This window comes from Pelobates fuscus, chromosome 2, assembly GCF_036172605.1.
Source record: "Pelobates fuscus isolate aPelFus1 chromosome 2, aPelFus1.pri, whole genome shotgun sequence".
NCBI classification, from domain to species: Eukaryota; Metazoa; Chordata; class Amphibia; order Anura; family Pelobatidae; genus Pelobates; species Pelobates fuscus.
The window spans coordinates 9,766,432-9,781,912 of record NC_086318.1 but is presented as its reverse complement, the minus strand read 5'-3'; the positions used below and the strand labels follow the sequence as shown (position 1 = coordinate 9,781,912).

Genomic DNA, 15,481 nt, shown 5'->3' with positions numbered 1-15,481 from the left:
TCTGCTTTTACTCTATTATCTTCCTCTCCACAGGTCTCTCCACAGTCTGCTTTTACTCTATTATCTTCCTCTCCAAGGGTCTCTCATACTCTGCTTTTACTCTATTATCTTCCTCTCCAAGGGTCTCTCATACTCTGCTTTTACTCTATTATCTTCCTCTCCAAGGGTCTCTCATACTCTGCTTTTACTCTATTATCTTCCTCTCCACGGGTCTCTCATACTCTGCTTTTACTCTATTATCTTCCTCTCCACGGGTCTCTCATACTCTGCTTTTACTCTATTATCTTCCTCTCCAAGGGTTTCTCATACTCTGCTTTTACTCTATTATCTTCCTCTCCAAGGGTCTCTCATACTCTGCTTTTACTCTATTATCTTCCTCTCCAAGGGTCTCTCATACTCTGCTTTTACTCTATTATCTTCCTCTCCAAGGGTCTCTCATACTCTGCTTTTACTCTATCATCTTCCTCTCCACGGGTCTCTCACACTCTGCTTTTACTCTACTATCTTCCTCTCCAAGGGTCTCTCATACTCTGCTTTTACTCTATTATCTTCCTCTCCAAGGGTCTCTCATACTCTGCTTTTACTCTATTATCTTCCTCTCCAAGGGTCTCTCATAGTCTGCTTTTACTCTATTATCTTCCTCTCCACAGGTCTCTCCACAGTCTGCTTTTACTCTATTATCTTCCTCTCCAAAGGTCTCTCATGCTCTGCTTTTACTCTATTATCGTCCTCTCCAAGGGTCTCCCATACTCTGCTTTTACTCTATTATCTTCCTCTCCACGGGTCTCTCATACTCTGCTTTTACTCTATTATCTTCCTCTCCACGGGTCTCTCATACTCTGCTTTTACTCTATTATCTTCCTCTCCAAGGGTCTCTCATACTCTGCTTTTACTCTATCATCTTCCTCTCCACGGGTCTCTCACACTCTGCTTTTACTCTATTATCTTCCTCTCCAAGGGTCTCTCATACTCTGCTTTTACTCTATTATCTTCCTCTCCAAGGGTCTCTCATACTCTGCTTTTACTCTATTATCTTCCTCTCCAAGGGTCTCTCATACTCTGCTTTTACTCTATTATCTTCCTCTCCACGGGTCTCTCACACTCTGCTTTTACTCTATTATCTTCCTCTCCACGGGTCTCTCATACTCTGCTTTTACTCTATTATCTTCCTCTCCAAGGGTCTCTCATACTCTGCTTTTACTCTGTTATCTTCCTCTCCAATGGTCTCTCATACTCTGCTTTTACTCTATTATCTTCCTCTCCAAGGGTCTCTCATACTCTGCTTTTACTCTATTATCTTTCTCTCCAAGGGTCTCTCATACTCTGCTTTTACTCTATTATCTTCCTCTCCACGGGTCTCTCATACTCTGCTTTTACTCTATTATCTTCCTCTCCACAGGTCTCCCATCCGCTGCTTTTACTCTATTATCTTCCTCTCCAAGGGTCTCTCCACAGTCTGCTTTTACTCTATTATCTTCCTCTCCACAGTCTGCTTTTACTCTATTATCTTCCTCTCCACGGGTCTCTCACACTCTGCTTTTACTCTATTATCTTCCTCTCCAAGGGTCTCTCATACTCTGCTTTTACTCTATTATCTTCCTCTCCAAGGGTCTCTCATACTCTGCTTTTACTCTATTATCTTCCTCTCCAAGGGTCTCCCATACTCTGCTTTTACTCTATTATCTTCCTCTCCACGGGTCTCTCATACTCTGCTTTTACTCTATTATCTTCCTCTCCAAGGGTCTCTCATACTCTGCTTTTACTCTATTATCTTCCTCTCCACGGGTCTCTCATACTCTGCTTTTACTCTATTATCTTCCTCTCCAAGGGTCTCTCATACTCTGCTTTTACTCTATCATCTTCCTCTCCATGGGTCTCTCACACTCTGCTTTTACTCTATTATCTTCCTCTCCACGGGTCTCTCACACTCTGCTTTTACTCTATTATCTTCCTCTCCACAGGTCTCTCATACTCTGCTTTTACTCTATTATCTTCCTCTCCAAGGGTCTCTCATACTCTGCTTTTACTCTATCATCTTCCTCTCCACGGGTCTCTCACACTCTGCTTTTACTCTATTATCTTCCTCTCCAAGGGTCTCTCATACTCTGCTTTTACTCTATTATCTTCCTCTCCAAGGGTCTCTCATACTCTGCTTTTACTGTATTTTCTTCCTCTCCAAGGGTCTCTCATACTCTGCTTTTACTCTATTATCTTCCTCTCCAAGGGTCTCCCATACTCTGCTTTTACTCTATTATCTTCCTCTCCATGGGTCTCTCATACTCTGCTTTTACTCTATTATCTTCCTCTCCAAGGGTCTCTCATACTCTGCTTTTACTCTATTATCTTCCTCTCCACGGGTCTCTCACACTCTGCTTTTACTCTATTATCTTCCTCTCCACAGGTCTCTCCACAGTCTGCTTTTACTCTATTATCTTCCTCTCCAAGGGTCTCTCATACTCTGCTTTTACTCTATTATATTCCTCTCCAAGGGTCTCCCATACTCTGCTTTTACTCTATTATCTTCCTCTCCAAGGGTCTCTCATACTCTGCTTTTACTCTATTATCTTCCTATCCAAAGGTCTCTCATGCTCTGCTTTTACTCTATTATCTTCCTCTCCACGGGTCTCTCACACTCTGCTTTTACTCTATTATCTTCCTCTCCAAGGGTCTCCCATACTCTGCTTTTACTCTATTATCTTCCTCTCCACGGGTCTCTCATACTCTGCTTTTACTCTATTATCTTCCTCTCCACGGGTCTCTCATACTCTGCTTTTACTCTATTATCTTCCTCTCCAAGGGTCTCTCATACTCTGCTTTTACTCTATTATCTTCCTCTCCACGGGTCTCTCACACTCTGCTTTTACTCTATTATCTTCCTCTCCACGGGTCTCTCATACTCTGCTTTTACTCTATTATCTTCCTCTCCAAGGGTCTCTCATACTCTGCTTTTACTCTATCATCTTCCTCTCCACGGGTCTCTCACACTCTGCTTTTACTCTATTATCTTCCTCTCCACGGGTCTCTCACACTCTGCTTTTACTCTATTATCTTCCTCTCCAAGGGTCTCTCATACTCTGCTTTTACTGTATTTTCTTCCTCTCCAAGGGTCTCTCATACTCTGCTTTTACTCTATCATCTTCCTCTCCACGGGTCTCTCACACTCTGCTTTTACTCTATTATCTTCCTCTCCACGGGTCTCTCACACTCTGCTTTTACTCTATTATCTTCCTCTCCAAGGGTCTCTCATACTCTGCTTTTACTCTATTATTTTCCTCTCCACCGGTCTCTCCCACTCTGCTTTACTTTATCATTTTCCACTCCAAGGGTCTCTCACACTCTGCTTTACTTTATCATCGTCTGCTTGCGGGACACTGCTCCTTTAGACGGGATGGAGCGTTGGATGGCATACAGACCTGACATACTGAGAGTAATCGGTACAGGGTTCGATGGTTTCTGCTTCGTTGAGATTCTTGGAGCCAAAGGACTTGATGAATGAGCGATATGGGGAGCATAGTTGCAGGTACGGTGCTGGTTTTTTGTAGGGCTGTGGACTGCAGCACGTAGTAATGACTGGTGATGCTGACGTCTTTTATCCTGAGCTCGTGTTTCTAAGAAAAAGAACAAGTATATAATGGAGAACGGTACATATTCCAAACTTCTTCTGAACACACACAACAAGCAGGCAAAAAAAAAAAAAAAACACTGTATGTGGAGCTACATTTAAACAACCTACAGATTGTAGTCAACATTGCATGAGAAGAATACAATACAAAGAACATATGGGGTTCAAGGAAAGTGTGGTGACCGTGACATTCATTCACAGGAGTTACAATCAAGAGAAAGTTTCTCGCAAGGATGTAAGGGCATCAATAATAGAGGGAGCTAGAAGAACTTTGAATTCTTATAAAAGGTCTAACTCTACATAAATCTAAATGAAGCTGGTAGAAACCTGTACCAGGCAAAGACGTTCCAAGCTTTAATTATAAAAATATAGAGACACATTCATCGTATGATAAGGAAACCATAATAATAACCAAGTATTAAACCATGAAAGGTACATTTAGATTACTCTGGATTCCAAGTACGTCCTAGAGCCGCTTAACAGAAAAGATTCTTAATTCAGTCAATAAAGTGCTGAGACATGATCGAAATTTTAAAAACACAATTCTGTAACAGATTGTTGGGGGAAGCTATAGAGGGACTGGCACAGTAACCACATTAATGATTAGTGGGTAATCAGTGACAGATGACAATATTCTACTTAATCTGCAGTATGTGGCGCATCAAATCCACAAATGTCCATTCTCTCTAGAAATATTCTCCATTGGATAGTATATATCACAGTTGCCACTACAGCCAACTATGGAGAGTCCCAGAATCCTACATGGTCTAACATAGCTGAGACAGGGAGCCCAGTGTCCCCTCCCTCTATAGCAAAGTACCACAACTATATACTGCCCCGTTATCAAGATTGGATGTCACTTTACAGCATCAGTCACTTAATTGTTAATATTAACTTAGATGGCAGCTAAACAGATTGTTCACAAATCAAGGAGTAAGGTAATGTTACATTATTGGGGTAATTTTTAATTACCTAATTAACCCCGTGCCCATCTGAAATGTAATTCTATTAATGAAGCTGGTTCTTAGATTCCTCTAATGTAAAGGGACACTATAGACACTATACCATTTCCTCTCATTGGTTATAGTGCCTGGAGTCCCCTGGCTCTGAGCCTCCATTCAATGTAAAAAAAATTCAATTAGCATTAAAAAGGGTCACTGCCTACCCACAGCCAGCCCCCACTGGAGGTGTGGCTAAAGCAGAGCTTGAACACTTCCTTGTAGCCATAACAATTCATACCTGTAATGGGCACTGTGATAGGCACTGTGATAGGCTGAAAGCAGTCAGCTGACATACTCAGCCAATCACAATTGTCCATTGTTGCTCAGGCTAATGCTTCCTCATCAGTACAAGCAGCACAGAAGGGGAAGGGATGCTGGGGACTCTTGTTTAGCATTAAATGGGATCCCCAATTATTATATAAAAAATACATTACATATATTAAACATGAATAGAAAAGTGATGATAATACTTGCCTTTAAAAAGGTCTTAAAACAACAGCAGACAGACCCTTCTCAGACCTGGATCAATGCATTACAAATCAACAGCCTCTAATTCTGGTCTATGGGATTTTATTTATTCCATAAACCTTTTTCAGGCAGGGCTTTATGGGATATGTAGTTTATTCCCAGCTGTGTTACCTCTAATAACTTGGAATTAGTAAGGCTACTGAACACAGGGGATGGGGGGGGGGACGACAACAAGAAGGCACACATGCGACGGAGGGGACCAAGAAAGTAGGAGAGAGATGTGCTAGGCATGTGGTGGGGTGAACCAAGAAGGCAGGAGAGGGAAATGCTAGGTATGCGACGGGGGGAACCAAGAAGGCAGGAGAGGGATGTGCTAGGTATGCGATGGGGGGACCAAGAAGGCAGGAGAGGGATGTGCTAGGCATGCGACGGGGGGAACCAAGAAGGCAGGAGAGGGATGTGCTAGGCATGCGACGGGGGACCAAGAAGGTAGCAGAAGGATGTGCTAGGCATGCGATGGGGGGACCAAGAAGGCAGGAGAGGGATGTGCTAGGCATGCGACGGGGTGAACCAAGAAGGCAGGAGAGGGATATGCTAGGTATGCGACGGGGGGACCAAGAAGGGAAGAGAGGGATGTGCTAGGCATGCGACAGGGGGAACAAGAAGGGAGGAGAGGGATGTGTTAGGCATGCAACGGGAACCAAGAAGGTAGGAGATGGATGTGCTAGGCATGCGACAGGGGACCAAGTAGGTAGAAGGATGTGCTAGGCATACGACGGGGGGACCAAGAAGGTAGGAGAGGGATGTGCTAGGCATGCAACGGGGGGACCAAGAAGGTAGGAGAGCGATGTGCTAGGCATGCGACAGGGGGACCAAGAAGGTAGGAGAGGGATGTGCTAGGCATGCGACAGGGGGACCAAGAAGGTAGGAGAGGGGTGTGCTAGGTATGCAATGGGGGAACCAAGAAGGTAGAAGAGGGATGTGCTAGGCATGCGACGGGGGGACCAAGAAGGTAGGAGAGGGATGTGCTAGGCATGCAACGGGGGAACCAGGAAGGCAGGAGAGGGATGTGCCAGGCATGCGACGGGGGAAACCAAGAAGGCAGGAAAAGGATGTGCTAGGCATGCGACGGGGGGGGGGGCGACCAAGAAGGCAGGAGAGGGATGGGCTAGGCATGCGATGGGGAGACCAGGAAGGTAGCAGAGGGATGTGCTAGGCATGCAACGGTTGCATGCACAAATATGTCACTAATCGAGGGATGCCTCCTTAGAGTTATGTGACAGTTGGGAGCCAATCTGGGTGTAGGATATTCTTTGCATTGATATGCCAATTAGTTGTGGTAGCTTTCAAAGACCTTAGAACTGAGAAATGCATGAATCCCGAGTGTTTTTGTTACCCGAGAACTAGATTCTATACTGTGAGAGTGACCGTTTAACTCTTCATTTTAGTTCTGTTATTGATTCTGCTTCATGTACACAAACATTTGTCTGGAGCCTTTTGTTGCAACTTGTTTTTGATTATGTAGCCTGTGTATCCTTCCTGCAGTGGAACCTGGTTAGAAAAAAATTAAAGAAACACTCCAGCGTTATAAATACATTATTAAATACATTTATTTAGAATGCTGGAGTGTTGTTGAGTGTACCTGGACTGATGATTTCCCGGCCAACAGAATTCTTCTCGTAGAGGAGCATTGGGAAGCAACGTGCAAGCACAGTAATCACTGTTGTGAGATACCACGCAGAGGGTGTCTAGATGAAGATGTGTGGAGGAATGTTGTGAGAAGCCATGCAGAGGGTAACTAGATGAAGGTGTGCAAAGGAACGTTGTGAGATGCCACGCAGGGGGTGTCTAGATGATGATGTGTAGAGTAATGTTGTGAGAAACCACGCAGAGTGTGTACAGATGAAAATGTGTAGAGGAACGTTGTGAGATACCACACATAGTATCTAGATGAAGATGTGTAGAGGAACGTTGTGAGATACCACGCAGAGGGTGCATAGATGAAGATGTGTAGAGGAACGTTGTGAGTTACCACGCAGAGGGTGTATAGATGAAGATGTGTATAGGAACATTGTGAGATGCCAAGCAGTAGGTGTCTAAATGAAGATGTGTAGAGGAACGTTGTAAGATACCACTCAGAGAGTGTATAGATGAAGATGTGTGGAGAAACGTTGTGAGATACCAAGCTGAATGTGTCTAGATGAAGATGTGTAGAAGAATGGTGTCAGATGCCACGCAGAGGTATGCGATGGGGGGGGGGGGGGCGCTAAAAAGGCAGGAGAGGGATGGACTAGGCATGCGACGGGGAGACCAAGAAGGTAGCAGAGGAATGTGCTAGGCATGTGACATGGGGAACCAAGAAGGTAAGAGAGGGATGTGCTAGGCATGCGACGGGGGGATGAAAATGTGTATAGGAACATTGTGAGATACCACACAGATGGTGTCTAGATGAAGATGTGTAAAAGAACGTTGTGAGATACGACGCAGGGGGTGTCTAGATGAAGATGTGTAGAGGAACGTTGTGAGATGCCATGCAGAGCGTGTCTAGATAAAGATGTGAAGAGGAACGTTGTGAGATACCAAGCGGAGTGTGTACAGATGAAGATGGGAAGAGGAACGTTGTGAGATACCAAGCTGAATGTGTACAGATGAAGATGTGAAGAGGAATGTTGTGAGATACCACGCAGAGGGTGTATAGATGATGTGTAGAGGAACGTTGTGAGATGCCACGCAGAGGATGTCTAAATGAAGATGTGTAGAGCAACGTTGTGAGATACCACGCAAAGGGTGTACATATGAAGATGTGTAGAGGAACGTTGTGAGTTACCACGCAGAGGGTGTACAGATGAAGATATGTTGTGAGATACCACACATACAGTGTCTTGTCAGTATATTTATATCAGCAGACATTTTGTGTTAAGACAGAAATTAAACATGTATACTGCCAGTCACCCTCAGCACAGAGGTGACTCCATTTTGTATTACAAGGCTAAGACAGACACAAGATTTCTCTCTCTATCACTCTATTCATTCAAGTCTGAGCTAAGGAATGCGACTAATGTAAACATAGATAAAACATGAGATAAGGCATGATGTCTAAGAGTGAAAGTGGGATGGAATGCTACGACTAACCCAGAGACAAATGTATACATATACACACTATCCACTTATAACTTACTATATTATAGTAATCATATATATAATTAGTATTATGTTAATAATATAGACTATTCATGGATAAATATCAATTAAGAAATATCATATTATTTACTAATGTTAGTGGAGTATAGATAATCTTAAACACAGTTTCACACAAGAAAACCAGACACCAATGACAGATAACACTAAGTAATTAATTTTACTTTATAAAAAAAAATTTTACGGAACATTAATAGTTTCATTGTAAGAAAGGGGTGAAATTAAGGTTAGGAGATGTCAATTCAAAAATTATGACACCAAATTGCAGACACCAAGACTGGGTAAGATTGAACCAAAGTCTTTGAAGTTGACATATTCTGTGATTTATAGCAAACATAAAGATAACCAAAAATGACATAAAAAGCATCACAAAGAGGTAAATGGACCCCCTGACAAGAATTTTTGGTGATGTAATTGCGCCATCTACAGACCAAAACTAGATGATAGTCTGAAGGGAAGACACACCTATTCTCTGCACGTCACTTGGTTCTATCGACTAGTGACGTGCAGAGAATTTGCCCCTTTAAAAGTAAGTACAAAGGGAAGAGAGGGATATTCGAACTCTGAAACATATTCTGATTCTCAAACTTTTGGGGACTTACACATTCTAACTCTTGGACTGTACTCAAGAAACTCAACACTCTCTTGGACACACCTAATTCTTAGTATTCTCTTTTCCAACTAACAACGTCAGAACGGAAAACTTTTATATATTTTCATACAATCCTCTCATCATACTTGCATTCGAAATTCCTGGAATATATCTACACATCTAAAAGAAAATTACAACCTAACTGGTAATTATGCTGGTTTTATTTAATTAAATTAATAAATGTTTACTAATAGCAGGAATATATATCTGGATAAATATTAATCAGATTTCAATTATTAAAAATCATAATTAGCTAAGGAATATATGGTTATAAAAATTCCATTCCTGCAGGTGGAATAAAGATAACGATATATTAACGGTAAATTTGCCAAATGTTGGCATACCAAATTTGTATCCAGAGGTATTGACTTGTTCTGATATACGATAGTGAATCTTAATAAGGAAAGTTAAAATTCTGAAACATAAAATCTGGTAGAATTATTCTTACTGGATGGACAGGGGAATGGTCAAATGATCTGGTGTGAGGATTACTTGCAATATAATAGGATATCTTGACTATGAGGATTGTAGCCAGCAGTGGAAGAGTTAATTCAGTGTGATCTGACTGTCAGACACAGTTTTTATTGCTTTACGCTGCGCTGCTGTTAAGTTGTGTCTTCTCTGTGAAGTGATTTCTAAACAGTGTCCTGTTGTAAATCTTAAACTGTTGACAACTAGTTGCTTTTAGCTGTCTGTATTGTGTTGAAACCATTGCCAAATTGTATACTTATGTTATACCTAAATATTCACTGATTATTGTCACGCATGTTACATATTATTAACTTCATTATTATTGTCACAATAAATTATATTTTTATAATTAATTTGTGATTACTGTGTGAAGTAAAAATCATCTGGTGAAACTTCCTCTAGTATCTAAGAGAATTAAAATCATGAGTAATTCTCAGCTTTATATTATCATTATTTAGGGAACAGTGCCAGGATATAAATTTTTGATATAATAAAAATTAAATTAAGTTTTGATAATTTTTATAAAAATATTATTTGTAATATTTATCACCCCATAAATATCCTCACAGTCTAGATGTAGATGTGTAGAGGAAAGTTGTGAGATGCCATGCAGAGGGTGTCTAGATGAAGATGTGAAGAGGAAGGTTGTGAGATACCAAGCTGATTGTGTACAGATAAGGATGTGTAGAGGAACCTTGTGAGACACCACGCAGAGGGTGTCTAGATGAAGCTATGTAGAGGAACGTTGTGAGATACCACGCAGAGGGTGTATAGATAAAGATGTGTAGAGGAACGTTGTGAGATACCACGCAGAGGGTGTATAGATAAAGATGTGTAGAGGAACGTTTTGAGTTACCATGCAGAGGGTGTCTTGATGAAGATGTGTAGAGGAACGTTGTGAGTTACCACGCAGAGGGTGTCTAGATGAAGATATGTAGAGGAACGTTGTGAGATACCACGCAAAGGGTAACTAGATGAAGGTGTGCAAAGGAACGTTGTGAGTTACCACGCAGAGGGTGTCTAGATGAAGATATGTAGAGGAACGTTGTGAGATACCATGCAAAGGGTATCTAGATGAAGATATGTAGAGGAACGTTGTGAGATACCACGCAAAGGGTAACTAGATGAAGGTGTGCAAAGGAACGCTGTGAGATGCCACGCAGGGGGTGTCTAGATGATGATGTGTAGAGTAATGTTGTGAGAAACCACGCAGAGTGTGTACAGATGAAGATGTGTAGAGGAACGTTGTGAGTTACCACACAGAGGGTGTGTAGATGAAGATGTGTAGAGGAACATTGTGAGTTGCCATGCAGAGGGCGTATAGATGAAGCTTGATGGACCTCTGACTTACTGAGTTATATGAGTAACAACAGATAACTACTGGGTTTATACACTTAACTTTATTGAATTGAAAAGTGACCTGCAAAATTTTGGCTAAATAGCCAAGTTGCGGATTAGGAGGATTTTCCAAATCACGGTTTTGCCTAAATTGAGTTTTTACATTTTCAATTAACTAGAACAATGTATTTAGTGAATAAACCCATATGAGTTTTATTCCTGTGGAGCTCTGTGATCGCACATTACAGTGACTTTTATTGCTGTGGAGCTCTGATTGCACATTACAGTGACTTATTGCTGTGGAGCTCTGTGATTGCACATTACAATGAGTTTTATTGCTGTGGAGCTCTGTGATCACACATTACAGTGAGTTTTATTGCTGTGGAGCTCTGTGATTGCACATAACAGTGAGTTTTATTACTGTGGAGTCCTATACACACACACCTAACGGAGCTCTGAGAATAGGGAACAATAGGGCAGGAAGAAGGAACACAACATGAGTGGTAAAAGAGAAATGCTTGAAAGGAACATGAATGTACCATATTTTTTGATTAGTAAAGAAAATAATCAAACAGGAGTCGACAAAGGTGGATCAAAAAAGATTTTATTATCAGAGCACAGAGAGCAAAGAATGCACACATGAACTCGGCATGTTAGTGAGATATCAGGACAGTGAAATGGAGAAACACTGACATGAGAAGCGATGCCTGAAAGGGAAAGTCCAAGAGACCGCTCTGTGCACGGACTGTTACAGACAATGGGACGGAGATACAGCACAGGTAGGAGTGGGTGAAACAAAATCCTTTCTTTATAACCAACTTTCCGAATGACAATATACAATTATATATACAATTATATATAACTGGGGTGGGGGGGGACTTTAATCGAATTATCCCTGGCACAATAATACATAAAACATACAAATCCCCTTTATTGATTAGCTCCATATCCGTGTTTAAACTGAGGATTTCCTGTAATTTGTCAATCAATTAATAAACTATTCCCCACTTTGTACATTGTAAAGACATCTGCCACTTCTATCCCCACTAAATTATGTTGTACTAGTTATGGTGCAATGTAGGCACTCTCCCCTGGGACTGGCTCACATATTGGGGATTCCTGATGTTTTGAATAAACTACTTGCAAACAGTTTGATCTAGAACCAGAGGACCGCGCTCACAGCCCTACATCATGTAGTGGTTATGGTGCTTTAAATCATGCTCTCACTGTGGGTACACAAAGTATACTAAATGACAGTTAAAAACAATCTGATAAACACAGAGCTGTAAATGAGTTTTAGCCATTTTATAAAGTGACAATAAAACATGGCAGGACTTTCCCTTTAACAGGATGACCAGCACACAGTAAGATGATGAGAGGGCTGCGGCTGGCGTCGGATGGCCCTGTAAATGCAGATGAACCAGGTTTAGATTAGTGAATATATTTTGGACAATGCTGAACATCAAGCAATCCCACCAATCCACAAACAACAGGCGGCAGTTACTGCGTCTGTGCAGAGCGCAATGTGTGAAGATTGAACATACGTTTCTGCTCATATATAATGCATTCAGATATGTATCCAAACATCTACGAGCAGAATGAAAGGCTTCAAGGTAATATGCGTGTATTACTGTGCTGAAGATTTACAGGGGCCCCCGGGAGTATCAGGGGGTACCTTGATAATGATTAAGCTGGAAGTGCCCCCAATTTAAAAAGATAATCGTTTAAAAATGTTTCTTTTGTGACATTATCAGCCTGAGCTGTTTCCACATCAGGAGCCTCTTACTCTATGATCTACGGAGACTGAACAGACACATTTAGACCAGCGATACACGGGTTAAATTGCACCTCAGGTGTTAGCGATCTCTCTGCAGAGATTGGACAGGTGACTAACCTATATAATGAGATAACTAGCCCATGGCTCGCTCTCACAGCACTCATTTCTAAGATTTGGGGTAATCAGTAATAAAAGCTGTTGGCAAAACTACAACTCCCAGAAACCTTTTCCTTATAACATGCTTAGACTATGGCACTGGCCACGTCAGGTCAGGAGGGACGGTCACACGTTATGGAAGTATTTTAGAATGGAACATGTGGAAGAGAGAAGGCAGGGTTATAATGCAGAATGCTGCAACAAAGCACCAAAAAAAGGCAGTTGGATATGTCAAGAAATGAGCACAACAAGAATTAAACCGTTATAAGACTATCGGAAGTTATTATAGAGACAACTAGATTTTAGCTGTTCCTGGGACTGCTTTAATTGGGGGAATCCCTCGGCTTTTTTGCTGTCTCCTGGCACAAATTAGTGACAGGTAGGCTGAGGTTCCAAGGGAGGCTGTACTAGCAACTATGTATCTCCACAATTGCAATCTTGCTTAGAAACTTGATACACTAGCAGTTTTTTGATTGCTGTTGCAGCCTGTATTCCATTAGGTTCCCAGTCATACTGGTCTGCCAGTTTACATTTACAGTCGCATACTATTATCATTTTGTTTTTAACCCTCACTTTGTGGGGTGATTTAATAGGTGGTGTGTTTTTTGATATTATACTTTTTTTCTTCATTTTGGATAATATTTGTTCTATTAAAGTTTTTGTTATTTTCTTTGTTTTAACTGCTTTGATATTAAGACTGGGGGTAGTGGTTGTGAGATTAAGGACCCCGTTCTCACGGGGAGCTTTTCTCACTCCTTCTGTTTGATAGTTATATATTCAGGGTCAAGCCCTATACTACCCCTGTAACCCCTCCTTAACTATTGGTCAGAGTTTGCGCTTTGACTGATAGTTCCTATGCGTTATAAGACTGAGTTTGGGAATATCGACATCACTGAATATTAAGGGGGCGTAAAAGGAAGTAATTAAAGGGTGTAGGAACGCATGCGTTGGCAGTTCTATACAGCCTTCCATTTGGTAAATGAGAGTTACATCCAATTTACATATTGGAACGTCTTGGTTTGTTACGATGTACAATGACACACTTGGTACTTAAGGGAATTTAGTGATTGTGATGTATTAGAGCACTGATATATTTCACAAGTTGGCTGCACTCAGGGGAGTGTTAATGCTCACTCACAGAAAGCCGGCTGCACTCAGGGGAGTTTTAATTCTCACTCACAGAAAGCCGGCTGCACTCAGGGGAGTGTTAATGCTCACTCACAGAAAGCCGGCTGCACTCGGGGGAGTATTAACGCTGACTCACAGAAAGCTGGCTGCACTCAGGGGAGTGTTAATGCTTACTCACAGAAAGCCGGCTGCACTCAGGGGAGTGTTAATGCTTACTCACAGAAAGCCGGCTGCACTCAGGGGAGTGTTAATGCTCACTCACAGAAAGCCGGCTGCACTCAGGGGAGTGTTAATGCTCACTCACAGAAAGCCGGCTGCACTCAGGGGAGTGTTAATGCTCACTCACAGAAAGCCGGCTGCACTCAGGGGAGTGTTAATGCTTACTCACAGAAAGCCGGCTGCACTCAGGGGAGTGTTAATGCTCACTCACAGAAAGCCGGCAGCACTCAGGGGAGTGTTAATGCTTACTCACAGAAAGCCGGCTGCACTCAGGGGAGTGTTAATGCTTACTCACAGAAAGCCGGCTGCACTCAGGGGAGTGTTAATGCTGACTCACAGAAAGCCGGCTGCACTCAGGGGAGTGTTAATGCTCACTCACAGAAAGCCGGCTGCACTCGGGGGAGTATTAACGCTGACTCACAGAAAGCCGGCTGCACTCAGGGGAGTATTAACGCTGACACACAGAAAGCCGGCTGCACTCGGGGGAGTATTAACGCTGACTCACAGAAAGCCGGCTGCACTCAGGGGAGTATTAACGCTGACTCACAGAAAGCCGGCTGCACTCGGGGGAGTATTAACGCTGACTCACAGAAAGCCGGCTGCACTCAGGGGAGTATTAACGCTGACTCACAGAAAGCCGGCTGCACTCAGGGGAGTATTAACGCTGACTCACAGAAAGCCGGCTGCACTCAGGGGAGTATTAACGCTGACTCACAGAAAGCCGGCTGCACTCAGGGGAGTATTAACGCTCACTCACAGAAAGCCGGCTGCACTCAGGGGAGTATTAACGCTCACTCACAGAAAGCTGGCGATCTTAGACAGAATTTATTTAGTGCAAAACAGAAAGAATAAATTCCAGATAAAACTCCAGGAACCAGGAATAACATTAGGCACTTATTTATATTACACACAAATACAAACGTTAAATAAAAGGGAAAAGGTCTTTTCATACAAAGAATATGTAAAAAAACCAATTGCTGCATTAAACATATGGGAGGTAGAGACTCACGGTATATGGAGACACACCAGATAAAGGCAGCGGCTCCCAATATATTAGATCTGCCAGATAGTATACCTATGGTACAGCTGGGCTCTGCATCACAGGGTATACTAAGGGTACAGCTGGGCTCTGCATCACAGGGTATACTAAGGGTACAGCTGGGCTCTGCATCACAGGGTATACTAAGGGTACAGCTGGGCTCTGCCTCACAGGGTATACTAAGGGTACAGCTGGGCTCTGCCTCACAGGGTATACTAAGGGTACAGCTAGGCTCTGCATCACAGGGTATACTAAGGGTACAGCTTGGTCTGCAGGACAGAATATACTAAGGGTACAGCTGGGCTCTGCCTCACAGGGTATACTAAGGGTACAGCTGGGCTCTGCCTCACAGGGTATACTAAGGGTACAGCTGGGCTCTGCCTCACAGGGTATACTAAGGGTACAGCTGGGC

General features: G+C 42.5%; 1 protein-coding gene across 2 annotated transcripts in view; it reads right to left on the bottom strand.

The window, feature by feature from the left end:
- AGBL5 (AGBL carboxypeptidase 5) overlaps window positions 1-15,481 on the bottom strand; it is a 173,479-nt gene that overhangs the window by 115,588 nt on the left and 42,410 nt on the right. For both annotated transcript variants that reach the window (XM_063441915.1, XM_063441916.1), the window contains one exon: window positions 3,414-3,608. In XM_063441915.1, coding sequence (XP_063297985.1) covers window positions 3,414-3,608 — 195 coding nt within the window. The remainder of the gene's footprint in view (window positions 1-3,413; window positions 3,609-15,481) is intronic.